This window comes from Monodon monoceros, unplaced genomic scaffold (genome assembly GCF_005190385.1).
Source record: "Monodon monoceros isolate NGI ecotype Baffin Bay Population unplaced genomic scaffold, NGI_Narwhal_1 Super_Scaffold_22, whole genome shotgun sequence".
Taxonomy (NCBI): Eukaryota; Metazoa; Chordata; class Mammalia; order Artiodactyla; family Monodontidae; genus Monodon; species Monodon monoceros.
Genome location: NW_021703779.1, coordinates 86,747,328 through 86,775,150, shown reverse-complemented (window position 1 = coordinate 86,775,150; position 27,823 = coordinate 86,747,328). Strand labels below are relative to the sequence as shown.

Here is a 27,823-nt window from a genome sequence, read left to right as displayed (position 1 = left end):
CAGTCACCAACACCTGCTGCTTATCCTCCTTTAAACTACTGTAACAGCCTCCCTTCTGTTCTCCTTTCAACGAAAAATTAATCAGTCCCTCTAAGAAAGAAATGGAAAATTTTATTCAAACCAAATTGAGGATTATAACCCGGGAACAGCCTCTCAGAAAGCTCTGAGAACTGTTCCACCCATAAGAGGTCAAAGCGCGGTTATGTTTTTGAGACAAAGGGCTGTACATGAAATGACGTATTATTGACAGATCTAAGTGTACAAAGTGAGTAGTGGATCTTGGGTTGTCATGGCCCCTTACAAGATCAAGAAGGAATGTTATCTTTTAAAGAGTTGTCTTATTGGTGCCAGGAGAATGTTGCTGTTTATGGATGAGCAGGTATTTCTGCTGATGGGGAGGTTTGGTCAATGCATAATATAGATACACAATGCACAGTAGAGGGGAGAGAGGAGGCCAAAGGGCAGAGAAAATTTTTTATGTTTAAATTTTTCTTGTCTTACCATAAAATATGAATTTTATTTCACACTTCCTACCTGAAGAATTGCCCCATCCCGTAAAAGGATGATTCCTGAATTCCATACAGGAAGATGTCACATTTAATAATCCTTAAAACAGGCCTATGAAATCAGCATCTCTTTGGGAAATTCTCATTCTGCTTTTGCAGAATTCTCAAAGGTAAGAAGAACCTGATGTGTAAAGAACATTTTCGTGTATTCTCATATCAACTTTTAGCTGTTACTGGAGATGAATGCCATTTGTGTAATGTTTAGAAGATGAGAGTAAAATGTGGCTCTTGGGGGGCAACTTTATGTCCTGAGAGACCACTATACTATAGCTCTGGTATATTTCTAGTCTGAATCCAGTTGCACTTTTAGCCCTTGTGTAAATACGGAATACAGTACTCTTGCTTTGGATTCTTTTGCTCTACGCCCATCATTGCTACATCTTCACACCCTGTTACTCCATTCCTAGCATTCTTATGTTTCCTTCCACTCACGTTCTGAACACTTACTCTGGGGTTCCAGACCACTGCTTTCCGCCTGCACTGGATGGTGACTGAATGGGACAGGGCCAACGTTGATCCCTGTGACTCTCTTTTTCTGATACTTTCACTGCTGGCAAAGCAGCTCACATAGTCTGTCCACATCAAGATCTGATACAGTACTATGGGTTTTTCTAATTAAACTACATTCTTCTTTTTGTCTTAATCCTAATGTTGCTCCTAGTCCACTTTAACTGGATACTTAAATGCTCTCAAGTCCCTAACTCTCTTCCTCCCACAGGAGTCTGATCATATTCATGGTGTGTAGATATTACTATTTTAACTCTCACAAAAAAGTTTTGGTGACATGTGGTGGTCTGTCCCAACAAGCTGGCCTATGGAACGATTTCTTACACTATTTGCAGAAGCAGAGTTCAACCTGCTGTCCCTGTCTTTGTGTTCCTCTAAAGTTGTTTGCATAACCTATCACCTGTGGACAAAGAATGTTACCTGTCATTTCAGTAAACAAAGAATGTTGCCACCAGCAAGCCATGTGCAGCCACCCCCTAACAGTGCACCCTGAGGGGAATTCAGGATGGAAAAGAAAAACAAGATATAGGCCCTAGATAATTAAGATACATATCTAAGGAATAATTTCAATGAGCCCAGATTCGTGCATCTTCCCATACATAGGAAAGTAAAATCTTTAACTTGAAATGTCTGGTTTTATTTTGTCTTGTTTTGTTGTGATTAGCAGTAATCTCTCGTTCCACTACATGTTTTCTGGGGGGGGGGGGGTCAGCAAAAACTCCTACATATCCTGGCTCCTCCCTTGCCTCTTCAGAACGGTTCCTCATAGCTATCTGAGAGGCTGTCTCTTGGGCTGTAGTCCTCAGTAAGGTCCCCGAATAAAACATAGCTCACAAAGTTTAGGTTGTTTTTCTTTAGTCGACATACCTCATGCTTGAAGATAACTAAATTTGTCAATCTTGATTCTAGATTCTCATTCCGCCACCTTTTCTCCTGGAGAACTGACCAGATATCTCTGTCTTTTCCCCAACCACCACTACCACCAACTTTTTATTTTGAAAAAATTCAAACTTACAAAATATTTCAAGAATAGTAGAGTGAATGCCCATATACTCATTCCCTTCATCTAGATTAGACTCACCAATTAATATTCCAATTGCTTTCTCTCTCTTGTTATGTATTTTTCTATCTTTTTTTCAATGCTGAACTATTTTAAGTTAATCACAGACTTTATAATACATCAGCATTTTGTCTCCTAACAACAAGAACAGTCTCCTAAACAACCACAATACAATGATCACATTCAGGAAATTTAACGTCAATATAATACTATTATCTAAACTATAGTCCTTATTCAAACATTATATTTAGTTGTCATGTCTTTTAATCTGTTTTAATCTAGAACTGTGCTCTAGTCTTCTTTCAAGGCATTGACATTTTGGTGAGAATGTAAGACAACTGAAATTGTCAAACATTGCTGATATGAGTACCAAATGGTACAGGAAATTTGGAAAACTCTTCAGCGATTTCATATAAAATCAAACAGTTGCTACTTCTATGCCCCAGCAATTTTACTGCTGAGTATTTACCCAAGAGAAATAAGAACATATATGCACCAGAAACTTACACAAGAATGTTCATAGCAGCTGATACTGGAATGGAATATTTATAAATGAAATATTTCCTGCCATATCAGCAAACAAAGGGTGTCACAGTCATCAACGATTTCAGCCCTCCAACGTGAGCCAGTGAGCCCTGAGGAAACTCAGGATGTGAAAACACAGGATACTGGCCCCAGAGAGCTGAGGTGCATATCAAAGGAATGATTTCAGTGAGCCCAGACTCTTGCACCTTCCCATACACAGAAAAGCGCTAAATTCCTTAACTTGAGATATCTGGTTTTCTTTACAAAACTTCTATGTAACCTGATACCCCGCCTTGCCTCCTCGGAGCAGTTTCTCAGTTACCTGAAACTGTCTCCCCAGCTGCAGTCCTCATTTTGCCCCAAATAAAACTTAACTCACAACTTTCACGTTGTGCATTCTTTTAAGTCAACACAGCTTATAATAGATTAAAAATGGAAACAACTCATATGTCCAGAACATCTGAATAGAAAAACAAATTGTTGTATATTCACGCTATGGAATACCACCCAGCAATGATTTTAAAAGAATCAACTGCCAATACACACAACTATAAGGATGAATCCTAAAAAACATTATATCGAGTAAAATGAGTGACGTGCTAGACACAAAAGAGTACATGCTGTAGGATTCCATTTATCTGAGATTCTACAACAGATAAAAAATAATATAAATTGATAGAAATAAGCCGAGTGAGTACTTGTGGGGGGAGGGGGACTGGGAAGAGGACAGGAAACTTTGGAGTAATGGAAATGTCCCATTTTACACTCAACAGTATACACTTAAGATCTGTGAATTTCACTGTATGCAAATTTTACCTCAATTTTTTTAAGTGTGTAAATCAGAATATAAGCATCATGAAGGCGGGAACTTTGTTTTGTTCACTGCTGAGTCTCAGGAACTAACGAAGGGCCAGGGCACTTAGCAAGAGCTCAGTAAACATTGGGGAAAAAAGAAGCAGGCCTTGGAAATCATCTAAATCAATGGTATTCAAATGCATAATGGAGACTTTGACTCTCAACTTTAAATAGTATAGGTATGTCTTGCATTTGAAACTTGATTTATTGATCCACTTCTTGCCTTATTAAGAATCCTTTTGATCACTTACAAAGGTTTTGAAATAAAAAAATGGTTATTACAGCAAAAGTTTCTCTGACTCTAACCCTTTACTTTTCCTGCTTTTTCATACGTTCTCCACTTTACATGGTGAGCCTCCAGGATTAAGGGATAAACTGGCTAAAAGTGATGAGCATGTGTCTATGTAGGGTTATGCCCATATTGTTGGATAATGTTTATCTTAGTCCAAGTGGTCAGTATCAGCAGGCAGTTGAAAATAGAGTCTCAGGAGAAAAGTCTGAGATGGATAAATTGATTTTGGCTGACACATAGTTGGCAACCAGTAAGTATTTGTTGAATGAATAAATAAATGAAATTAAATTTGTGAGTCTCTAGCAAATTCAACTGAGTGTATATCCTTCCAATATTTTGCTATACCTGTACATTTTTAAAGCAGAATTAGGAATCATTTTCATAATGTTCTTTGAAATTTTTGTTTATTGCTATTTTATTTTTTGAAAAATAATATCATTTAAATGGGAGAATATTTAGAAAGTAATTATGAAATGCCACCTTGTGACCAAAGACAGGAATCCAGCACAAATTTAGCTGACAAGGGAGAGTGGCAAGGAGGTAGCATAGAGGGGGAAGCCTCTCAGCCAGGACCCACAGAGTTCTGACACTTATGCCAGGTTCTCCTCGGAAGTAAGAGGGAACAGAAAGCAAATGAGGAACTGCAAGATCCAACAGCCCCTATTTCAGCTAAAGAGAAAGGAGGAACAGAATTATACTATTTTCACCTTCACGACTTTTTTTTCTAATTATAAAAACTGAACATGCTCATTGAAAATGTTAAAATTGGAAACAGAGAGAAGGATAAAGATGAAGTTATAAATTTCCTGTAATAACACCATCTAGAAATATTCACTTCAAATATTTTGATATTTATTCTTAACCTGTGCTTGTGTTTTGCAGCTGGCTTTTTCACAAAACAGTATGTAAGGAACAGCTTTCCGTGTCAATGATATATTTCTAGATTATATTTTGTCATTCCTGACAGCAAGACTTTCCTCATGATTTCGCATTTTCTGGCAACTAAATAAAATGGAAACGTGAAGGGAACTTTTTCTCATCCTACAATACAGAAATGGCACCAGAGTTCATATATGATGTAAATGTATATAGAATTCAATTATTTCTTTTATAATTCCAAATGAATGAAAGTTTTTCCATTTAGTTTATGTACTATTTGTTTCTTTTAGGCAAGGGAGAAGGTTGGATGAAAGGAACGAGCACAGACTTTTGGGGTTCCTATTTGAGAATTATCTCAGCATTATCTGATGATAATGATGATGACAATGATAATGACAACACGGATGATAATGATGATTAAAGATCTAACATTCTCTGAAAGCCAGGAATTTCATAGTTTTCTGCATTATTTCCCACTACAGTCTTGTGGGTTATACTCATTTTACAGATGAATGAACCAATCTGGCCTCACACTTCTTATAAGCAGAGAATCCAATTCTAGCCAGTGTTTTCTGATTATACTGGGTCCACTCTTTCAGATGATGGATTTCCAAGGCTTCGCCAGTGATTGTTACAATCCTTCACAGTATGACACCTGTGCCCAACAGGAATCCATTGGTTATTCACTCAGTACTATCCCTTGATCATAATGGTGATGATGATGATAATTATGATGATAACAGCAATGATGGTAATGGAAAGGAAACTTTATTTTTGATCTAAGAGTTTTATGTCCGGACACTCCATGGGTCTCCAAGAAAAGATTTATGCAAGGTCACGTACTGTAAGGGGAAGAGTCCAGATTGGAACTCAAGTTTATCTGACTCTAAGGTCATATACATAACCACTTTGCCTTCCTAAACCCAAGAATGTGAATTTCATCTTCATCTTATTGCCCAACCAGAAAAAGTGGTAATGATTTCTCAGATGACAGACCTAAAGAGCAAGGGTCACAATGGCATTGCTTCCTCCACCATCAATGCCTGCAAAAGCATCTTTGTACCAATTCATAACTTGACTGCCATGGCCCCCAAGTTGTGGGCTAGGACTACAGCGCATGGGGTTGTTCAAACAGGAGGCGACACCCCTTTCCTCCTGAGCTGTAGGGTCACATGTCTTTGCAAGCTTCCTCTACCTGGGCTCTCTCTTCTACCTCTGGGTCTGGACTGATGCAGACATCAGAAGCACTGCATCAGGCACACACAGAACTAAAGTCACTACAGAACCACCCAAACAGGCCCAGACACAACAGAGGCCCTTCTGGAAGTCTGAGCAAGGTGGGTGGGAGAGGCATGACAGAGATCTTGTCTAAGAGCTATCCCCGTTTTCACCCCAATTGTTTTGGGAGCTATTTCACTGGACACTGACAGAAGGGTCAGCCCTTCCTGATTTAACTCTAAGTTACCTGATCAGATCCAGTTCAGGCAACTGCTTGGCCAAAGACTATCAAAACCAACATCTTCAGTTAGTGAATTCTGAAGTCTTATCTTCTTCCCTTAAAAAGTTCCCATCCTTAGGTAGGCAAATTCCTAGGTATTTTATTCTTTTTGATGCGATGGTAAATGGGATTGTTTCTTTAATTTCTCTTTCTGATCTTTCATTGTTAGTGTATAGAAATGCAACAGATTTCTGTATATTAATTTTGTATCCTGCAACTTTACCAAATTCATTGATGAGCTCTAGTAGTTTTCTGGTAGCATCTTTAGGATTTTCTATGTATAGTATCATGTCATCTGCAAACAGTGACAGTTTTACTTCTTTTCCAATTTGGATTATTTTTATTTCTTTTTCTTCTCTGATTGCGATGGCTAGGACTTCCAAAACTACGTTGAATAAAGGTGGTGAGAGCGGACATCTTCGTCTCATTCCTGATCTTAAAGGAAATGCTTTCAGCTTTTCACTGTTGAGTATGATATTAGCTGTAGGTTTTGTCATATATGGCCTTTATTATGTTGAGGTATGTATATATATGCAATGGAATATTACTCCATTAAAAAGAATGAAATAGGGCTTCCCTGGTGGCGCAGTGTTTGAGAGTCCGCCTGCTGATGCAGGGGCCGCGGGTTCGTGCCCCGGTCGGGGAAGATCCCACATGCCGCGCGGAGCGGCTAGACCTGTAAGCCATGGCCGCTGAGCCTGCGCGTCCGGAGCCTGTGCTCCGCAACGGGAGAGGCCACAACAGTGAGAGGCCCATGTACCGCAAAAAAAAAAAAAAAAAAGCCATTTGCAGCAATATGGATGGACATGGAGATTATCATACTAAGTGAAGTCAGACAGAGAAAGACAAATATATGACATTGTTTAAATGCGGAATCTAAAAAAAAGGAATTTATTTACAAACCAGACTCACAGACTTGGAGAATGAACTTATGGTTACCAGGGGGAAGGGTGGGGGGAAGGGATAGATTGAGAATTTGGGATTGACATGTACACATGGCTGTATTTAAAATAAAATGCCTTTCCATAAAAACAATAAAGCTTTTCAAACAGTGAAAACAAAAGTTCCCATCAAGCCCCCTTGTGAAAGAAAAAGGGGGTAAAGGAAGTCTAGTGCTCTGACCTGCAATGGGGACAGTCCTTGTCCTCCAGGTATGTATGTGCAGGACAGCCTGGCCTTCAGCCTAGAAGAGTCTGGTGCCTGCTGCAGGCTGGAGCACAGAAACCAAAGTCAGACCACCCTGGAGAGGGATGTGCCTTGGGGGAGCCCTTCCACATCCTGCCCCAGTTCCAAACCTCAGTGCCAGTGCACTGGATTCATCCCATCTTATAATGCTGGCAAGTGAGTTCCTGGACCTTCATCTCACTCCAGCCTGACCAGCATCCATCAGGCTGCCATAACTTTGAAGAATGGGCTGGTGACATGAACACTACCCCCACATGGCATCACACAGTGAAAAAATTTTTAAAAAGCCAAAGAGCACAGGGATGGCTCATTGTTTTCTGAGCTGAGCACAGGAGAACTTTAATATATTTTATTCATATTGGAAGGAGTGAATGCATGGCCAAACATTTTCTTGATGGTGTTCCATCAAGAAAAATGCATCTTATATAGTTCCCCCCTTGATTTTTTATCGTCTTTGTTAAAATGAATCTTTAAAATTTTATATATAAACCTGTCAACCTTTTCCTTTAAAAGTTTATACTTAAAAAAGATAAATGCTGTTATAGGTTTCTACTTCCTGAATTTCAATTAAAGTTCACCAGTATTTTCTTCTAATTATTTTACTTTCATATTTGCAATAATGGAAAGCATACTGTATATACCAGTTGTCCTCATGCTTCAGTGTATAGCATCATCACCTGGAGGAGTTTGTCACCTGTTACTTCTACAGCCCACCTCCAGGCAGTAAGTCTTAGGTGGGGCCCAGAAATCAGTATTTTAAAGATGCTCCCCAGGTGATACTGATGCAGGTGATTATGCATGGCTTTGATAAAACATTTGGAGTGCAATCCATTCCATGAACTGTTTCTTTCTGGAATTGCTTGTAATAATACCAGAAAAAAAAGACTTGTGGAAGATTACTGAGTCAATAGCAGAATTTGGACAAACCTACTGGCTCCTTAGCAATAATCAATCAAGAAATCAACTAAATATTGAAACATGATGTGTTACAAGTAGGTGGGATATCAGGAGGAAAAGATAGTCTTTGATCTGTAAGGAAAATATAATTCCTAACATTTACATAGAAGCCATTCTATTTTAAGTGTATTTATAAAGTTTTTGCCTTTCCAAGTTTTTTTTTTTTTCACGTATCAACTGGGGATGGGATGGGGTGAAGGGAACTGTTCCCTTAGATCTGTTTCCTGTACTGCTTTGTGCAATTTATGCATATTCTGAGTCTTCTGAACCAGTAGGGCAGGCCTGACAAGAGCCTTCAGGGAGAAATCATCCCACAAGAGAAAGAAGACGAAACCTCAGTTCTTAGACTTCGAGCAGCAACTCTGACTGTAGCATGACATCTTTTGCTCAAATTTGAACCCTGGTCCAACCCCCAAAATGGACTCATCATGTCTGACTCCTATGGAGGAAGTGTCCTGTGGCTGAAAATGGAAGGGGCTGTTTTACTAAAAACTCTGCTAAACACTGTGGCACAAGCAATCCTGGAACAGTCCCCACCTCTGTTAAGCATCACTATAAAGCAGAGAGAAGCTTTAGAAGACAGAGTGGGGATTCAACGCACTGGGGACTCCAGGAAACTCAACGGGGCTTTGGCACTCAAGGACTCCACTGCACCACCAGCAGCAGGACCAGCAAAGAGTAAAGGGCCCAGCAGAAAAGGCAGCAGTGCCCAGCAGGCCTGGCAGGACCCAGGGGAGCCAGGGGTGGGGCTCAACAGCAGAGGCCTGGCATGGAAGTCCCCACCTCCCTGCCTATTGGACTTGTTCCTGAGCGCAGGTTGAGTCATGCCAGGACCCTCCCTCCCTCAAAACTGATGTTCTGTAGTGGGTTGGGGTTCTGTATGCATAGGTGGGAACAAGAGTCCACCAAGCACAGCTCAGAGTCACCTCATTTCTTCCCCACAGCAGCCCTGTGAGGCAAATGTTTTCCCATGAAAAGACTGAGTCTTAAGCAAGTGTATCTGTAATAACTGCCAGTTTTATTCCTCTGGCTAAGAGATCCAGAAGTAATTTGAGGTTTACATTTTTTTTAAATAGTTCTTTCATCAAGAATTTAGGTCCCCCCATTGCCCTTATAAGCTGGTTGCAAATTATTTGACTCTTAATTATAAAAAAAAACTTTAATTCTTTTTGTATGTGTGACGTGTTCATTAAAAAATACATATAAGCAAAAAGAAAAAAACTCACACCACACAGAAATAAGCAGTTAAATTTTTGATATATGTATGTATGTATACACACGCACACACACACACACAATCTGAGATTTTCTCCTACATATGTGAGCTGATACTAAATATGCTGTAACCTGTTATGTTTTACTTTACAATATGGAATGAACATATTTTCATGCATATGTGTGAAACTTCCCAATTGAAAAACAGACCTGGAGAATGTGTCAAAATACAAAATCCAGATGCTGGTAATAAGGACACTACGTAAAACAAAACTCCACCACATGATTAAAAATAAAACAAAAGTCAAGATACATCAGAAAATGCTAACAGAAAGAAAGCAGGGGCCAGATTTTAATATCAGACCAAAAAAAAAAAGAATTCAAGGCCTAAAGCACACAGGATAAGGACGGCTGCGTGAATGTCTTTGTTTCCAATGCATCATCACAAACTTGTTTCTTACTCTTCTTATCTCTTCCCTAAGCCTTTCCAACTCATCTACTCCTCTTATCATTTCTTCTGGGTCCAAATGCCTAACCGGAGTGTCCTCTTTATATCCCTGACCAGGCTGAGTCAGCCCTCCTCTAAGGTTTCCTTCTGCTTCCTGGCTTTCACCTTCTTCAGACGGTTGAGGATTTCTTTCTGCCTCCTGTGGTACAGCTTCCATAGGGCGGTCTTCCTCAGCCTTTGGCATGTTCTGTGCTTTTCCTTCATTTTCTTCACAAGACTTTTGCATGTTGAGTATTTTTCTCTTATTTCCTTTTTGAATAAATTAACCCTGGAAAACAAGGAAACAAAACGACTAGATGCCAGGCAAATGGACCAGCAGTCAGAGCATGGGTTTCCATAGAGACTGGCCTCTTCACATTCAGGTCCCTAATTGTCAAAGTTTTCCAACTAGAGAAGACTAGATCCTCAGGCTCAGAACTCCCCTGGCCCCACCCCTTTCTCCCCCTCCCCTTTCTCCCCCTCCTGCTCCAGCTCCATCTTCTCGCTCCCGCTCCAGCCCACCATTTCCCAGCAGGCCCTGCTACAGGCCTCTCCTAGCACCGAAACGGGAGCAACGCGGAAGCAATTAACCCCTCCCTTGCTTCGGGTCTCCCAACACTCCCGCCCTTTTGGGCTTTCCCAAGCCATTCCAACCTCCTGCCTCTCACCTGAGACCGGCTGGTCCAGTCTCTGGCCTCCCCTCCCCCTTCCACGTCTCTCCAGTCTCCTCCCCCCCCGCCCCCGCCCCATTTCCGTTGCAGGCTCTGCACAGGCCTCCGGCGCTTCAACCGGATGGAGAGAGGCGGCAGCGACCCGGGATGGGCTTTGGTGTCATCCGGACTCACACCCTCCCCCACGGCCACCCCCAGGGACCTGAGGCAATTCCACCTTTACACTGACCTGCAAGGATCCAGGGGATTTTCCTCCCTCTTCCCTCACTCGATTTGGGTCGCTCCCAAAAGACCAAGAGTCCTGCAGACAGGAGTGCTTGGTGAGCAGGTCAGTACCTGAATCACGGGTCCCTTTCACGATTCTAGGCCTTGTTCGTCTAAAGTTTCCCCACGTCCTCATCCTCTCCCTCCTTTTAAGGCAACCCCGCCCTCCTTCCCCCGTGCCCACCGGTTCCCTGCAAGCAGGGAGTGGGAGACAAGTTATTTCCAAATTGTTTCTATGTCTCTGTCTCGGGACCCTCAATTGGCTGCCCTTCTCCCTCTCCACCCCCACCCACCCCCAAACAGCCCCAAATTTCCTGCACAAAAATGAGAGTTTGGCGGAACCGTAGTGTTGGGAAAGCGGTACCGGCCACGCTTGGTTTCTGCTCTCTGACTCCTAGGCCCTAGGGTCCCGAAGGCAGCGCCCACCTTTATACTGACCTCAAAGGATCCGGGGCACTTTTCTCCTCCAGCAATAGGGAGCTGCTACAGGGAAACAGGCCCTGGACTATAAGGACTTCTGCACACGTCGACTCCTGGTCACGTGAGGGTCGCGTCATCAATGAGCTCGAGTCTTCGGTTACCCCGCCCATTTAACACTGCAGCCCGCCCCCTGCGTTCCCTCCACTTGATATGTCAATCTTTTTTCGTATTTGCCAATCAGAGACAACAAAACTGGTATCTTCTCCCAGCAGTTTCTACTCGTTTTTCTCGGGTTACCAGGGAGAATCAGCCTCTCGGGGTGAATCGACCATTTCTCGTTCTTCTTTGGGGAATCATCTCTCTCTCCTGCTTCCAATTTGACCTCCACGCCTCCCCCAAGGTCCTCCAGTCCACCATTTCCCTTGGAGTCCTGTCTAGCATTAAAATGGGGGAAGGTGGTAGATGGGGGCGGGAGGGCGGCTAGAAAAGAATGTGGGAGTGAGGGTGTGGGATTTTTTTTTACTAGTTCTCTTGAATAGTTTTCTGCTTTGTGTAATGTTTTAAACAATCAGCATACTTTTTAAAAATGATTTTTAGGAAAGAGATACCACATAAGCAATATTTGGCACAATATGGAGGACAAATTAGTTACATGAATTTTTAAGACTTTGGAAAAGTTTTCTAATGGCTGCAAATGAAATGACAGTTTTCACAACATATTGATCTGTTAGAAAAGCTTTTTAAAATCTTATTAAAGCAGCGCCTTTAAAAACTGACCCCAGGGCTTCCCTGGTGGCGCAGTGGTTGAGAGTCCGCCTGCGGATGCAGGGGACACGGGTTCGTGCCCCAGTCTGGGAAGATCCCACATGCCGCGGAGCGGCTGGGCCCGTGAGCCATGGCCGCTGAGCCTGCGTGTCCGGAGCCTGTGCTCCGCAACGGGAGAGGCCACAACAGTGAGAGGCCCGCGTACCACACACACACACACACACACACAAAAACCTGACCCCAAATTAATCTGTGGGAAGAGGCCCAGTTTTCTCTTGTGTAGCAATTTTATGTAAGTAATCCACTACTTTTTCTCTTTCTGGCTGAACTCAAGTTATCAAGTATTAGATGTCTGACCTTTTCATGAGGACTGCTGCATGGCTTCTGCTTGAGTTTTAAGTGGAGGCTTTAGGCACACTGCCTCTTCTCATGTCCTCTGTAGGATCCAGTGCCTTGCTAATCAGATGAGTCTATAAAGGAGTCAACTTTACTTTGGAACTCAAAAAAATGTGTTGGAAAATAACTCTCATACATCCTTGAAACACTCAGAAAGGAGAGAGTTCCCTCTATCTCACCATTTGGTGTGAGGCTTTTTAACAGGTGGAATTTTTGTTCATGCATGCCACTCTTGAGATATTCTGATATCATTCACTTTGATACATTAGAAAAGAGAACTATCAACATGCATAATTGTTATGATCAGAAAGCAGAGAGGACATCATTGCAGTAAAAATATTAGTTAAAAGAGGAAATTGATATCCCCGCAACCCAGAATCCACTGGTACTTGGAGGTATGTTGGTGCTGGGAATGGCAGTCTGGCCAGTGGAGCCAGCTGGAGAGTCAGGGGAAGGAGGCAGAGAGGGGTCTCTTATCTAGGATGGTCACAGTGGGATGCGGTAGCCAAAAACAGAGCCCACCACAGAGAAAGCAGGGTTGGAAAAAGTATTTTTGTTGTCTTAATGTTTTATCATTTATATTTAAGCATGAAGAATTTATTCCACAGTTGATGGATATATTTCCTATTATTTGAGGGAGAGTTTTTAATATAAATATAGCTACTGAATTATAAAGATGTAACCATTAAGTACCACAAAATATTTCCATCCTTTCAGATGTTGTATTTAACAGGGGATAACTGATATTTTTAAAAAATTATTATCATATAGAGAAATGGACTCTTTTTTGGGTGTACAGTTCTATGAAGTTTAAGAAATGTATAGATTTGTGGAACTACCACCACAATACAGGATACAGTTCAATCACCCCCAAAAAAACTTCCTCATGCCACCACTTTGCAGTCATACCTTACCCCCCTTTCCTGAACTCTTGGCAACCTCTGATCTATTCCCAACTCCTATCTTTTGTCTTTTTCAGGATGTTACATAAATGAAATCTACAACATGTCACATTTAGAGACAGGCTTCCTTCACTCTGCATAATGCCCTGGAGATTCATCATTTAAGCTGTTTCATGCATTAATAGCTCATTCTTTTCTTTTTACTGAGTAGTATTCTGTTATATGGATGTTCCAGTTTATTTGTCCATGTACCCTCAGTAGGACATTTGTGTTGTTCTCAGTTTTGAGTAATAATGAAAAGAGTTGCTATAAACATTGCTTCAAACTGGACTACTAGGGTAACCTTTTCTCCGACCTATCTACCTTCAGGCCTCCCTCTCCGTCTTCAATTTACTTTGCACATCACCATCAAATTAAACTTCACTCTTTCTTATTTTCAACTTGTCATTCTCCTGTTCAAAGGCCCTGGCTGGCAACCCCACCATCTGTGAATTAAATCCTACTTTCCTCATCCTGACATTCCGTGTTGATCAGAATTGAGCCATACTTGTCATCTACTTCTCTGCCCCATCCAAAAGGAACTCTCATACACTATGCCCAAGTATGCCTTCTTCTCTCTGTCTTTGCATGATATGTTCTTCCACCTGATTGCACTCCTCTTCCTCCTAGATCCTGGTCCTGCTCATTCTTAGGGACCTAACCTTCATCACCCAGCCTCTAAAGCCACCTCAGCTGGAAGTGATCTCTACCCCGCCCTGCCCCATCAATGCTGCAGGTAGGGTCTGCACCCCTCATATTGCTCTTAGCAAATGTTGCCTTTTACCTTTCCCCTTTCCTGTGTGTGTTTGTGTTGGATGGGGGTTATCTAACCAGGCAGATGTTCAAATGTGGGTTGATGGAGAGTGGGGGTCAGACTCCAGCTCTCATGCTGCTTGAGTGGCTCTTGTGATTTTAAACAGTGCATCTCCCAGAAATCTCAGAGATTCAGAAGGAGCTGTATGCCAATTGGCTCACAGACGATCCTACTTTCTGCTTGCACAAAAATTGGAGCAGAAGTTTCATTGTCCCCCTCCTCTGCTTATTCTACTTACAGATAGTCAGAACAACCCTAATACCATTTTTATGGAGCTACTGACAGAGGATATTGTCCTGTTTTCCTAAATAGTCATAAGAGAGAGATCAGTCAGCTCACTGGTGCACACCTTACCAAGAGCCAGATGGTACAGGCCTTTACCTTCATCCTCGTCCCTGAGCAATTTCAGTGCATCAGTATAGCATTCAGCTGCCTTTGAAATCAAGTTAATCACAGTAGCTTTTTAAATGTAAGATTTTTGGAGACAAGAGCATTCTTGTCAATTAAAAACTATTTTTAAAAAGGAATGAAAAGGGGGCACAAATTGATTTAAACAATGAAGACATGAATTCTGGAGAGTAGACACCATGTACCTCTGACCCAATCAATATTCTGTTTTTATACACCAAGAGGGCACTGGGGATAGCTCCAAAGTCTAAAGCCTTTCAAGTGGTGTGAGGGGAGGAGAAAGGAGCTCTTATACAAGAATATGATATCCAGAATATTGCTTACTATGTTCTCTTTCGAAGTCATTTCCTGAGGCTCTGTATTCAGCAACTCCTGCATATTTCTTATTGCTCTTTCAAAGCTCATCCCATAGAATAGCTTGAGAGGGCTATTTCTCTCCCTCGCTTCTCTAGCACGCTATCTATGGCTTGAAAACAACCCTCCCAGTATGGCAAAATCTGCTCCAGATCCAAAGGTTTGGCTGCCGTGCATGGACTCAAAGCAGTTGTCTTCTGAGATGATTTGCCCCTTTGGAGTGCAACGAGACCCAGCGCATTTCGTCACTTTGCTCAACTGCGGGTAGTCCACTCATGTTCTGATGTAAATGGTACACATAGAGCCCAGGCTGATTTCCACTTAGATGTAAGTCTCTGCTTCAGAAAGTAAACTCTTCTACCATCCCTCCTGTCACTATGTTCCCTGACATTTGGAAATTTGGCATGCGTAAGTTTCAGAAGTTCCACAAACTCTTCAGAATAGCCACTGGCCACATCCAAGCAAATGAACTTAACTTGAAGCACAACTTTTCAACTCTTCCAGATAATTCTGCCCACTTCCTGAACTCACAGCTAAATGCTGCACACATTGTGGATTATTGTGGCCAAGAGTTTCTAGTTATCCAGAGCATAGTGCTTTTGAATTGCTGTGAACCTGAAATGCTGTGTCATAACCACTGCCATTTCATACGTCCCCATGGTGTCTGTGTTGACCACAGTAATAGGAATCCTTGAGTTGGTCTGCTTAGACTTTCTTACTATGTGACAGAATGCTTAAGATCCGCCTCAGCTAGATTCTTGAGATTGCTTTGCTTAAGCCTTGAGGTTCATATCTATGTAGAGCATATTGCTAAGTTGCGGAGAGGCACACTTCAGCTGTACTACAGCTTGGACCAGGCAACTTTCTCCTGTGGCAAAAGCAGAGTTGTTGAGGAGAGAGTGCTGTTGTTGCTGGCTAGGTGCTTTAAAATATTAAGTTTATAATGGAAAGAAAATCTTTGCTGACCTGTTGATTCTGACTTAGTTGCCTGCACTCTATTTACCCATCCTAACTCTTTCATCCTGTTTTGTTGACTTTCTGCTTTGTATCCCTTACTTATCTGTAAGTGCCATAGGACAAAAACCTTATCTGGTTCAACTTTGTAACCACTCCAATGTTGAAAGTTCAAGTTGGTGGAAACGATTTAAATTTTCACTAATATGGGAATGGTTAAATAAATTATCCACACTGTGGAAATTGTGCAGATATAAAAAGTGATGAAATAAAAAATGTGTAGTGACATCAAATTATACTGAAGTTATATTTTTGAGTGAAGAAAGTGGCAGAACAGTATTTAGAGAATACTGTCCCATGCACATACAAATAATGCATACATATATGTGCATGCAACTAGTTTATTAAGTAGTTCTAATTTTCTGGTATAAACATGGAACAATTTTATTTTTTCCAGTAATTGCTGTCAACTATGGTCTGTCACATCTTCTGTTTCTCACTGAATGATGAATTCATTTAATGACATTTCAGTTTTCTCAACTATTTAATCACTTTCATTCATTAAGAGAGTTTTGTTTTGGGTTTTTGAAACTCAGTCTGGTTTATTTTTTAAACTTTTTGTTTTGAAATAATTTTAGTTCTAAAGAAGATAGTACAAAGCTTTTCTGTAAACCCTACATCTAGCTTAGCCTAATACCTGTGGTACATTTATAAAAACAAAGAAATTAACATTTGTGCAATACTATCTCTGACAGTGAGAAACCTGGCTCTCCTTTATGCATAATTTATTTACTTATTTATTTAACTCTAGTATATAGTTAAAGTAGTTTCAGAACTTCTATCATGTACCCCTGTGAGAAACAAATTTCCCCACCAGAACATAGCATTTCTGTATAGTTCTTTTTGTCTTGACCGTTATAATATCCAGTCACTTTTTCAAAGCAGCTTAGGTCAGCTCTTTTTTTTCCCTACCCTTTTTATTGAAGTTATGGCATACATCTATAATATAGGAGATTCATTTGCAACAGTGTGCTTTCTGTCTAGGGCTCCCCTACATCTTGATTTGTATATTTTTTAATGGACATAGAGCAAAAGTCACCCTTTGTGGTGTGCAGTTCTGTGAAATTTGAAAACATTCATATAGTCATGTATCAACCACCACAGTACCATACTGAAGAGTTCTATCACTCTAAAATTTCCCTTGTGTGACCCCTTTGTAGTCAACTACTCCCCCCATCCTCACCCTTGAAGCCTCTTTTATATCTATATAGATTAACCTCTACATAATATCATATAAATGGAATCAGACAATACATATATTTTTGAGTCTGGCTTCTTTCACTTAGCAAAATACATTTGAAATGCATACATGTTGTGTGAATCAGAAATTTGTTCCTTTTAATTACTGTGTAGTATTCCATTGTACAGATGTATATTATTTTCAGATGTTAAAGCAACCGAATATTCCTGAGGTAAATACCACTTTGTTGTAGTGTATGATGATTTTTATATGTTGCTGGATTCAATTTCCTATCATCTTGTTTAGTACTTTTGCATATATATTCATAACAGTTAGTGGTCTGTAGTTTTCTTGCGATGTCTTTGACCGGTTTTAGTATCAGGGTAATACAGGTCTTACGATGAGTTGGGAAGTGTTCCTTCCCCTTCTATTTATGGAAGAGTTTGCTAAGGATTTGTATTAATTCTTCTTTATATGCTTGGTAGAATTAATCAGCACAGTCATCTAGGCCTGGGCTTTTGGGGGGCAAATAATTATTTTTTATTATTATTTCAATTTCTTAACTTATTATTATATTGATTTATTCAGATTATCGTTTTCTTTTTGAGTCAATTTTGATAGGAATTTGTCCGTGTCATCTAAGTTATCTAATTCATTGACATACAGTTGTTCATAGTATTCCTTTTAATCATTTTTTTTCCTGAGAGGTCAATAGTAATGCCCCTCTTTCATTTCTTTCTTTCTTTCTTTCTTTTTTTAAATTTTATTCATTGTTTTTGGCTGCGTTGGGTCTTCGTTGCTGCACGCGGGCTTTCTCTAGTTGCAGCGAGCGGGGGCTACTATTCGTTGCAGTGCGCGGGCTTCTCATTGCAGTGGCTTCTCTTTTTGCAGAGCACAGGCTCTAGGCTCACGGGCTTCAGTAGTTGTACCATGCAGGCTCAGTAGTTGTGGCTTGCAGGCTCTAGAGCGCAGGCTCAATAGTTGTGGCACACGGGCTTAGTTGCTCCACGGCATGTGGGATCTTTGCGGACCAGGGCTCGAACCTGTGTCCCCTGCATTGGCAGGTGGATTCTTAACCACTGCGCCACCAGGGAAGCCCACACTCTTTCATTTCTGGTTTAAGTAATTTGAGTCTTCTCTTTGTTTTTCTTAGTTAATCTAGCTAACGGTTTGTCAATTTTTTCGATGTTTTCCAAGAATAAACTTTGGGTTTAACTGATTTTTTCTCTTCTCCATTTCATTAATTTCAAATCTAATCTTTTCTGTTTCCTTATTTATGTTCACTTTATGTTTAGTTTGTTTTTCTTTTTCCAGTGTCTTAAGGTAGAAGTTTAAGTTATATATTTGGGATCTTCTTTTTTAATATAAATATTTACAGCTACATATTTCCTTTTAAGCACTGTTTTACCTGCATCCTATAAGTCTTGGATGTCATATCTTCATTTTCATTCACCTCATTGTGTTTTCTAATTTCCTTTTTAATTCCTTCTTTGACCCAGTGATTATTGAGGAAAGCATTTTAAAATTTCTATATATCTGTGTATATCCCAAATTTCTTTTTGATGTTGATTTCTCATTTTATTCTACTGTGGTCAGAGCATATACTTTTTATTATTTCTTTTTTTTTTACATTTATTGAGATTTTTATGGCCTATCCTATATGGACTATCCTGAGGAAGTTTCACTGTGCATTTGAGGAGAATGTATATTCTGCTGTTGCTGGGTGGAGTGTTCTGTAGATGTCTGTTAGGTCTAATTGGTTTATAGCATTTTTCAAGTCTTTGAATTTTCTTGTTGATCTTCTGCTTTGTTGTTCTATGCATTATTGAAAGTGGAATATTGAACTCTTTAACTATTATAGTTGAATTGTCTATTTTTCCCATCAGTTTTCATAGTTTTTGCTTCATGTACTTTTAGTCCTATTGTTAGTTCCATATATTTGTAATATTGTTTTATCTTCCTGATGGATTGACCATTTTATCATTATAAAATGTCACTCTTTACCTCTAGTAACCTCTTTTATTTTTAATTCTATTTTGTCTGATAATAGTATTGTTACTCCAGCTTTCTTATGGTTGCTGTTTTCATGATATACGTATTTTTATCATTTTCCTTTCAATCTTTATATGTTTAAACCTAAAGTATGCTTCTTGTAAACACCATACAGTTGGATCTTTTAAAAATCTAATCTGACAATCCCTGCCTTTTGTTTGAATTGTTTAATCCATTCATATTTAATGTTATTATTGATATGATTGAATTTATTTCTGCCAACTTACTTTTTCTAAAAAAAATATTTATTTATTTATTTATTTATTTGGCTGCATCGGATCTTAGTTGCAGCACACGGGATCCTTAGTTGTGGCATGTGGAATCTTTAGTTGTGGCATGCGAACTTTTAGTTGCAGCATGTGGGATCTAGTTCCCTGACCAGGGATGGTACCCGGGTCCCCTGCATTGGGAGTGTGGAGTCTTAGCCACTGTACCACCAGGGAAGTCCCTCTGTCAACTTACTTTTTGTCTGTCATATATCTCATGTGTTTTTTGTTCCTCTTTTCTTTTCCTCCATTTTTCTTACATTAATTAAATATATTCTAATGAAGGATTTTAATTTATTTAATGACTTTTCCATTATATCTTTCAGAGTTATTTCCTTTGTGGTTACCCTAGGACTTGACATATACATCTTAGTTTATTGGGTTCTTTTTCAGATTTATACTAACTTAATTCCAGTGAGATATAGAAACATCACTCCTATATATTTCTATTCCCTTTATCCACTTATTGTGGTATTGTTATACATGTTACAACAAAAATGTTATAAAACCCATCCACTGTTACCATTATTACTTTACATAACTTTACGTCTCTTATGGAAAATGAAAGAAGGATAGCAAGTATATATTTATAGAATTTATTATGTTAACCTTTTCATTTATCACTTCTGGTTTTCTTCATTTCTTCCAGGGGATTTTAGTTACCCTCTGGATTTGTTTCCTTAGCCTATTGCAGCTTTGCTCCCACCCATCTCCTTTGTGTTTTTATTGGCAAATATATTTCTTTTCTCTGTTATAAGGCCAATAATATATTATATATATACTGTTTTAACCAGTTGAGAGAAGGAAGGGGAAATAAATATACATTTGAACTATGTTTTATAATTACATAATTAACTTTATATGTGCTTTTTTCCCCCAGTGGATTCAAATTACTGTCTGGGGTCATTTGCTTTCAGAAGTAGAGAACTTCCTTTAGTATATCTTGTAAGGTGGGTCTGCTAGTGAAAGGTTCTCTCATTTTTTTGTTTTTCTGGGAATGTCTTTATTTTGCGTTCACTTTTGAAAGATAGCTTTGGTGAATACAGGATTCTTGGTTGACTGTATCTTTGAACAGTTTGAATATGCTATCCTACTTCCTTCTGGCCTCTATTGTTTTGGTGATAAATTAGCTGTTGGTCTTATTGGAGTTCTCTTATAAGTCAGGAGTCATTTTTTTTCTTGCTGCTTTCAACATTTTCTCCTTGTCTTTGACTTTCAGCATAGTAAGAATGGCTTTCAGCATTCTTACTATGTTGTGTCTGTTTGTCAGTCTCTTGCGTTTATCCTATTTGAAATCACTGAGCTTCCTGGATATGTAGATGAATGTTTTTCATCAAATTTGGGAAGTTTTCGGACATCATTTCTTTGTATTTTTTTCCTGCTCCTTTCACTCTCTTTTCTCTCCTTTTGGTATTCTCATTATGTGTATGTTGGTGCAATTAATGGTGTCCCACATATCTTTGAGACTGTTCATTTTTCATGATTTTTTCTTTTTTTTTAATTTTTATTGAAGTATAGTTGCTTTACAATGTTGTTTTAGTTTCTACTGTACAGCCAAGTGAATCAGCTATACGTATACATATATCCCCTCTTTTTTGGATTTCCTTCCCATTTAGGTCACCACAGTCATTACTTTTTTCTCTTTCTTATTCAGATTACATAAAATCTATGAATCTTAGAGTTCACTAATTCTCAAATCTACTGTTGAGCTCCTCTAGTGAATTTTTCATTTCAATCTTTCTATTTTTCAGAATTTCCACTTGTTTCTTTTTATAATATCTATCTATTGATTGATTGTTTTTCTATTTGATATAATAGTGTCATCATACCTGCCTTTACTTCTTTAATCATAGGGTTATTTTCATTCTTTGAACATATTGGCCATGTTGAAGTATTTGTTAAATTCTACATCTGGTTACTCTCACAAGCAGTTTCTGTTGCCTGCTTTGCTCCCCACATGTGGGTCATATTTTTCTGTTTCTCTACATGTCTTGCAATTTTTTCAGATAATATATTTTAGCAACTCTGAGTACTGATCCTCTCTCTCTGGGACTTATTTTTGTTGTTATTTGCTTGTTTTTGTAGTGACTGGCTGAATTATTTCAATCATGTCCATTTCCTCCCTGCTATATGATGCCTCTATGTTGATCCTCAGAGCATACAGTATTGGTATGCCCATAGTCACTCTGGGATGACAGTGGTTTTGGCAGTCCTCTCTTTACTGACTCCTTACCTGAACATACTTGAATGGTTGATTGCTTTATTGTTTTTGACAATACACTGGGGCATGAGTTGCTCCACAGATTCATGGGATTAAATTTGGGCTCCTTTTCAGATATAGTTTTTGAGGTCATTGTTTGACATTTGTTTGGACTCCAAGAAGACTCTACTTAGCTGTCTATTTTCCTAATTCTCTAGTAGACTAGCTGGCCTAACATTTAGCTTATATCTCTAATGAATCTACTGACCTCTTTTAATTGTTATTCACTACAACCTCCATTTTTTATAGCACCTGTAGCCTTCAAGTTCACACTGTGTGACAAATGAAGTCAGTTCCTTTGGAAAGAGTTTTGGAGCTCTCTGTTTTAAGGCCTGCCTCTCCCCCTGGGAAAATCTGATACAAGGCTCTGGAGCTAAGGATGGTGGCAGTAGCACAATTCTCTCTGAGTGACGCTGCTACTTTAGGAGCTGTACACTTGACTCAGGATGGGCAGTTCCTTCAGGTCTTCCTGACTTGCCTCTCCCAGGAAATTGAGTCCCCAGTATTCATAGCACACTATGCTGGAGGTAGAGCCTCCTTATGATGAATGGGGGAGGAGCAGAAGGAGCCCCAACCTTTCAGCTGCACTCATTTGGAACTTAGCCTGAGCAACAGTCAACTCAAGGCAGGATGAGAAGTTTTGTCTCTCCTGGGAAGATACTGTGACCCTTCAGATGTGAGCTGGGGGAGAAGGAGACCTGTGTTTTTGACTGCACCCTTCTGGAGTGAAGTTTCCATCATGCTAAGCTGGAAGTGGGAAGGCAAGAAAAGAATCTTGGTTCAAATGCCACAGATTATCATGGTTCTTATTGTTATAGTAGATTGTCTTTTAAAAACGTTTCTTCATTTGCTGTATGCCCTTAGGACCATTTCCAAAGAATTTAAATGATTGTATTTTAGGAGAATAACTTTTAACAATTTCACTGGGAAATGGATCCTCAGAGTTCCTCATATTGCCTTGCCAGAAGTGGAACACCGACCATAGTTATTTTTAATTTCCTGTCTGATGATGTCAAGATCTGTGTCATTTCTGATTATTGCTTTGCCTCTTCAGAATCTTTTCTTTTCTTTTCTTTTTGTATTTCTCATAATTTTTACTTGAAAACTGGATTTGTATAAGACAGTAACTACTGAGGTAAATGGAGTTTATTATTGGAGATGAGCCTGTCATTCCTACAAAGCTTTTAGTGTGAAGTTTGCATTAATCTAGTTAGAAGTTGGGCTGAGTTTGATGTTTTCTTCCTATTTGGCTCTGAGTCTTTCCACCCGGTTTTGCAGTTTCCCTTTGTATTTCTCCCCAAAAGGAACCTGTTTCTTGCTGTCCTCCACTGTTATTTTTACTCAGTGTTTGTTAGTGTGGTGTTGAGGGGAGAGACGAGCATTCTCTGGTGTTCTGATTGTGTCTTCATCTTAGGCAACCACTGTGAACCAGAGTTTTGGTGGTGTAATCTTCACATGTGTTCATGCCTCTCCTCCAGGTATAATGCTAAGCCTCCCCTCATAGGTTTTTTTGTTTTTCTGTTTCCCTTTCCTAGCTGCAGTGGGTTTCTACTTTAGACTTTAGGATATGGGTTTTGTTGTCCGTTTCCCTGCAGATTAAGTCTTTTGTTTACTAGGGGAGATAGGTCTGGTTGGAATTTCAGCAGTGACTGCTATCTCCCTCTCTTAGCTGGCAATATGGGGAAAGCTCTCTCAAATTCTCCCTGATCTTCCCTGATAACATCTAGTGGGGTTTCTGGATTAAAGCTTGAAAGAGAGTGCAAGCTCTTTATGTCTGTGGACTTCAGGGACTGAACACTCTCATGCTAGCCTTAAGTCTTTAGAAATTCATTAGAAATTTCAAGCTGAATTTTCCTACTGGTCTACATGGTGTTTGGTGGTGTCTATTCCAGATAAGCAAATGCTTGGGTCCTATTTCTCCATACATGAGTCTCTCTCTAGATTTTGGGATAATCATTTGCCCTGTGACCTCAGTTCTCTAAAGGTTTTAAGAAGATTTGTTATTTTGGGGACTTCCCTGGTGATCCAGTGGTTAAGACTCCATGCTCCCAGTGCAGGGGACCCAGGTTCGATCCTTGGTCAGGGAACTAGGTACTGCATGCTGAACTAAGACCCAGCACAGCCAAATAAATAAATACTTTAAAATGCAAAATGTTATTTTGCATTTATCCAACTTTTTTTCCTGTTGTAAGTGTGAGTAGCATTCTTTTCAGCTCTCCATTTGGAGCTGAAACTAAAATTTGCCTTGTTCATTTTACAACTTAAATATAGCATTTGATTTAAAGTTCCTTTTGGTTCCCATAAGCAGTACAATCTCTTTTGCTCTTGTGCCTTGCACTGGACAGGGAGTTGGGGCCTATTTCAGAAACATTTCTCTCATTATCCCAAAAATATTCTTGTGTCTGGGAGGATAGTGAGGGAGAAGCAAGGTAGATATTCCTTATTATATGGCTGTCTTTAGCAACATTGGCCATTGTCTGTTGGCTCAAGGTGAACAGGTGAAAAGTTAAATAGTCTGGAGACTATTCCTATCATTGGAATGATGGGAACTCATAAATTGTCAGTCATAAAGCTTTGCATTTTTTCCCTGTCCTCTTTCCCTTTGAGGTATGAAGGAGACTTTTGCAGAGATGGAAATAAAACTCCATAGCCTAAAAATGTAAAGAATTTCTCCTTTTCAGCTACAAACTAAGACTGACCAGATAATTTTGAGTTTAAAGTAGAAGGGTTGAACCCTTCTCTCAGAGTTCAGTGAAGTAGCACCCAGAGCAATAGTGATGGGGATGCAGTTGGACAATAACCCCAAACAACCTTGCTCAGACTCCCAGAAGGGCCTTGGTTGTGCCTGGGCCTGTTTTAGTGGTTTTGTGGTGAATTCAGTTCTGTATCTGCCTGATGCCTTGCTTCTGATGTTTGATTCAGCCCAGTCCCAGAAGTACAGGAGACAGCAGGCAAAGGGAGCTTACAAAGGCATGTGGTCCTCCAACTCAGGAGAAAACAGGTGTTACCACCTGTTTGAATACCCTCATGTGTTGTAGGCACACATCTGATTTGGGTACTAAGGCAGTCAAGCTGTGAACTGGCATTAAATGCCTTTTTAAAGCATTAATGGTGGAGGAAGCAATGCCACTGTGAGCCTTGCTTTTTAGGTCTGTCATCTGAAGAACCATTACCACTATTCGGACATCCTAAAGGATTGGCTGGGCAATAAGGTGAAGATAAAATTCAAATCCTTAGGTTCCAATCTAGGCTCTTCCCCTTACAGGTATGTAACCTTGTATAAATCACATACACTCTTTGAGCCTCAGTTTAGTCACCTATATTGAAGGCACAATAACACCTCTCTCAAAATTGCCTGTCAGAATTAAAAGAGCTAGAAATATGAAAAAATGGACTGTGAACAGTGATGGTTTACATCACTTCTAGGCCACAGTGTAGAAAAAGGTGTGTGAGATCTCCATGTATTCTTTTCCTCTGCTGCAGTGGTATCATGATTAGTTTGGATCTCTGGGAAACTAGGGGGAGCAGAACCTCTCCATCCCCAATTCTCATGAAGTGTGAGAAATAAACTTTTGTTGTGTTAAGCCACTGATGTTTTGGGGTTGGTAGCTATCCTATCATAAGCTTAGCCTAACCTGACAAACACACAAATGGTCCTCAGAGTTAAGCAACAGAATCACTGGAATTCTTGTTAAAATACACTTTATATGTGGGAAAACTATATTGAGAGGCAGGTGATTATGATGGTAAGAGAGTACTACTCAAGTGTCATATCAGAAAGTCAATAGGTAATAACTAAACAAGTCAAGGAATAGCAGTTGTTAAGTCATATGTCTGATAAGGAACTTGCATCCAGAATAAACAAAGAACTGTTACAGTTCAACAATAAAAAGCCAGTCAACCTAATTTAAAAATGGGTAAAGGACTTGAATACACATTTCCCCAAAGAAGATATACAAATGGCCAATAAGCACATGAAAAGATGCTCAGCATCATTAGCCATCAAGCAAATGCAAATCAAGGCCACAATGGGATTCCACTTCATACCCACTGGGATGGCTATAAGAAAAAATACAGACAATGACAAGCGTTGGTGAGAATGTGGAGAAATCGGAGCCCTCGTACACTGCTGATAGGATTGTCATATGGCACAGTTGCTTTGGAAACAGTTTGGCAGGTCCTCAAAAAGTTAGAGTTACCACATGAACCAGCAATTCCACTCCTAGGTATATACTCAAGAAAATTGAAAACATATTTACATGCAAGAAGTTAACACTGCTGTATGATATATATGAAATTTGTTGAGAGTAAATCTTGAGTTCTCATCACAAGGAGAAAAATGTTTTTCTTTTCTTTTTATTGTACTTATATGAGATAATGGGTGTTAACTAAAATTATTGTAGTAATCACTTCACAATATATGTAACTCAAGCCATTATGCTGTATACCTTAAATGTATACAGTGATGTATGTCAATTATGTCTCAACAAAACTGGTAAAAATTTTAATTAAAAAAAGAAAAAATGGAAAAAAAATTACCTTTGCTTCTTCCAGCAGAAATGATTAACTAGTGTATCAAATACTACATACCTGTGTTTTTTATAAATCAGAAACAAAACAAATATATTACAGTACCTCTTCATAAAATGAATCAAAGCATTCAAATGAAGTTAAAAGCAACTTTGAACATAATAATCAGCATGCTCTGAGGTTATCTACATAATAAACTAAGGCAGAACCATCATTTCTGTACGTGAAAATTTTATATTTTGAGTTTTCAATAGTTTTTTTTAAAAGACAAAAGAAAATGTACATGAACGTTCAGTACTGATATGGATGTGGATGGACCTTGAAAACATTATGCTACATGAAAGAAACTAGACAACAGAGGCCATGTACTGTATGATTCCATTTCTATGAAATGTCTAGAATAGGCAAATCCATAGAGACAGAAAGCAGATCAGTGTTTGCCAGTTGCCAGGGAGAGGAGGGAATGGGAGCACCATTATGTGTTAACGGGTATGAGGTTTCTTTTTAGGGCAATAAAAATGTCCTGTAACTGAATAATGGCAATGGTTTCAGAACTCTGTTAATATACTGAAAACCACTGAATTGTGTACTTTAAGAGGGTGAATTTTTATGAAGAAAAGAGTGAATGTTGTGATATGTGAATTATATTTCAATAAAGGCGTTAAAAAAAAATATCAGGACTTCCCTGGTGGCGCAGTGGTTAAGAATCCACCTGCCAATGCAGGGGAAATGGGTTCGAGCCCTGGACCGGGAAGATCCCACATGCCGCGGAGCAACTAAGCCCACAAGCCACAACTACTGAGCCTGCACGCCACAACGACTGAAGCCCACATGTCTGGAGCCCGTGCTCCACGACAAGAGAAGCCACCACAATGAGAAGCCCACGCGCCACAACTAGCGAAAGCCCACGCGCAGCAACAAAGACCCAACGCAGCCATAAATAAGTTAATTTAATTAATTTTTTAAAAGAGAAAGAAATAGCAGCATAAGCATATTCTTCTGAAATATGGAGGTAAATACCAGAAGAAACCAAAAACATTTATGGTAGTTGCTTCTGGACAGTGAGAATGTGGAATGATGAGGCAGACTGCAGTTTTTAATAATATATTCTCCTACACTATTGGGTTTTTTAATTTTATACATATATCCATAAAAATAAAAATGAGCTAAAAACAAAAGACACCTACACAGACACATTTTTTTAACATCTTTATTAGAGTATAATTGCTTTACAATGGTGTGTTAGTTTCTGCTGTATAACAAAGTGAATCAGCTATACCTATACATATATCCCCATATCTCCTCCCTCTTGTGTCTCCCTCTCACCCTCCCTATCCCACCCTTCTAGGTGGTCACAAAACACCAAGCTGATCTCCCTGTGCTATGCGGCTGCTTCCCACTAGCTATCTAAAATACCGTATGCTAACACATATATATGGAATCTTAGAAAAATAAAAAAGGT

At 39.5% G+C, this 27,823-nt stretch overlaps 2 protein-coding genes across 3 annotated transcripts in view; one reads left to right on the top strand and one right to left on the bottom strand.

Moving 5' to 3' along the window:
• NXF3 (nuclear RNA export factor 3) overlaps window positions 1-27,823 on the top strand; it is a 1,139,741-nt gene that overhangs the window by 218,520 nt on the left and 893,398 nt on the right. The window lies entirely within an intron of this gene.
• TCEAL8 (transcription elongation factor A like 8) lies at window positions 9,322-11,532 on the bottom strand. 2 transcript variants are annotated; one of them, XM_029240115.1, is made up of 3 exons: window positions 11,400-11,531; window positions 10,927-10,998; window positions 9,322-10,315 (listed from the first exon to the last, which is right to left on the bottom strand). In XM_029240115.1, exon 3 carries the CDS (start codon window positions 10,271-10,273, stop codon window positions 9,920-9,922), a length of 354 nt encoding a protein of 117 aa, XP_029095948.1. In that variant the 5' UTR covers window positions 10,274-10,315; window positions 10,927-10,998; window positions 11,400-11,531; the 3' UTR covers window positions 9,322-9,919. The 2 variants fall into 2 exon arrangements, with proteins under 2 accessions (XP_029095948.1, XP_029095949.1); XM_029240116.1 differs by lacking the exon at window positions 10,927-10,998 and having other exon boundaries at window positions 11,400-11,532.

Excerpts from the sequence above, each read along its gene's own strand:
- TCEAL8 (XM_029240116.1), bottom strand. The coding sequence starts at position 10,273 with ATGCAAAAGTCTTGTGAAGAAAATGAAGGAAAAGCACAGAACATGCCA.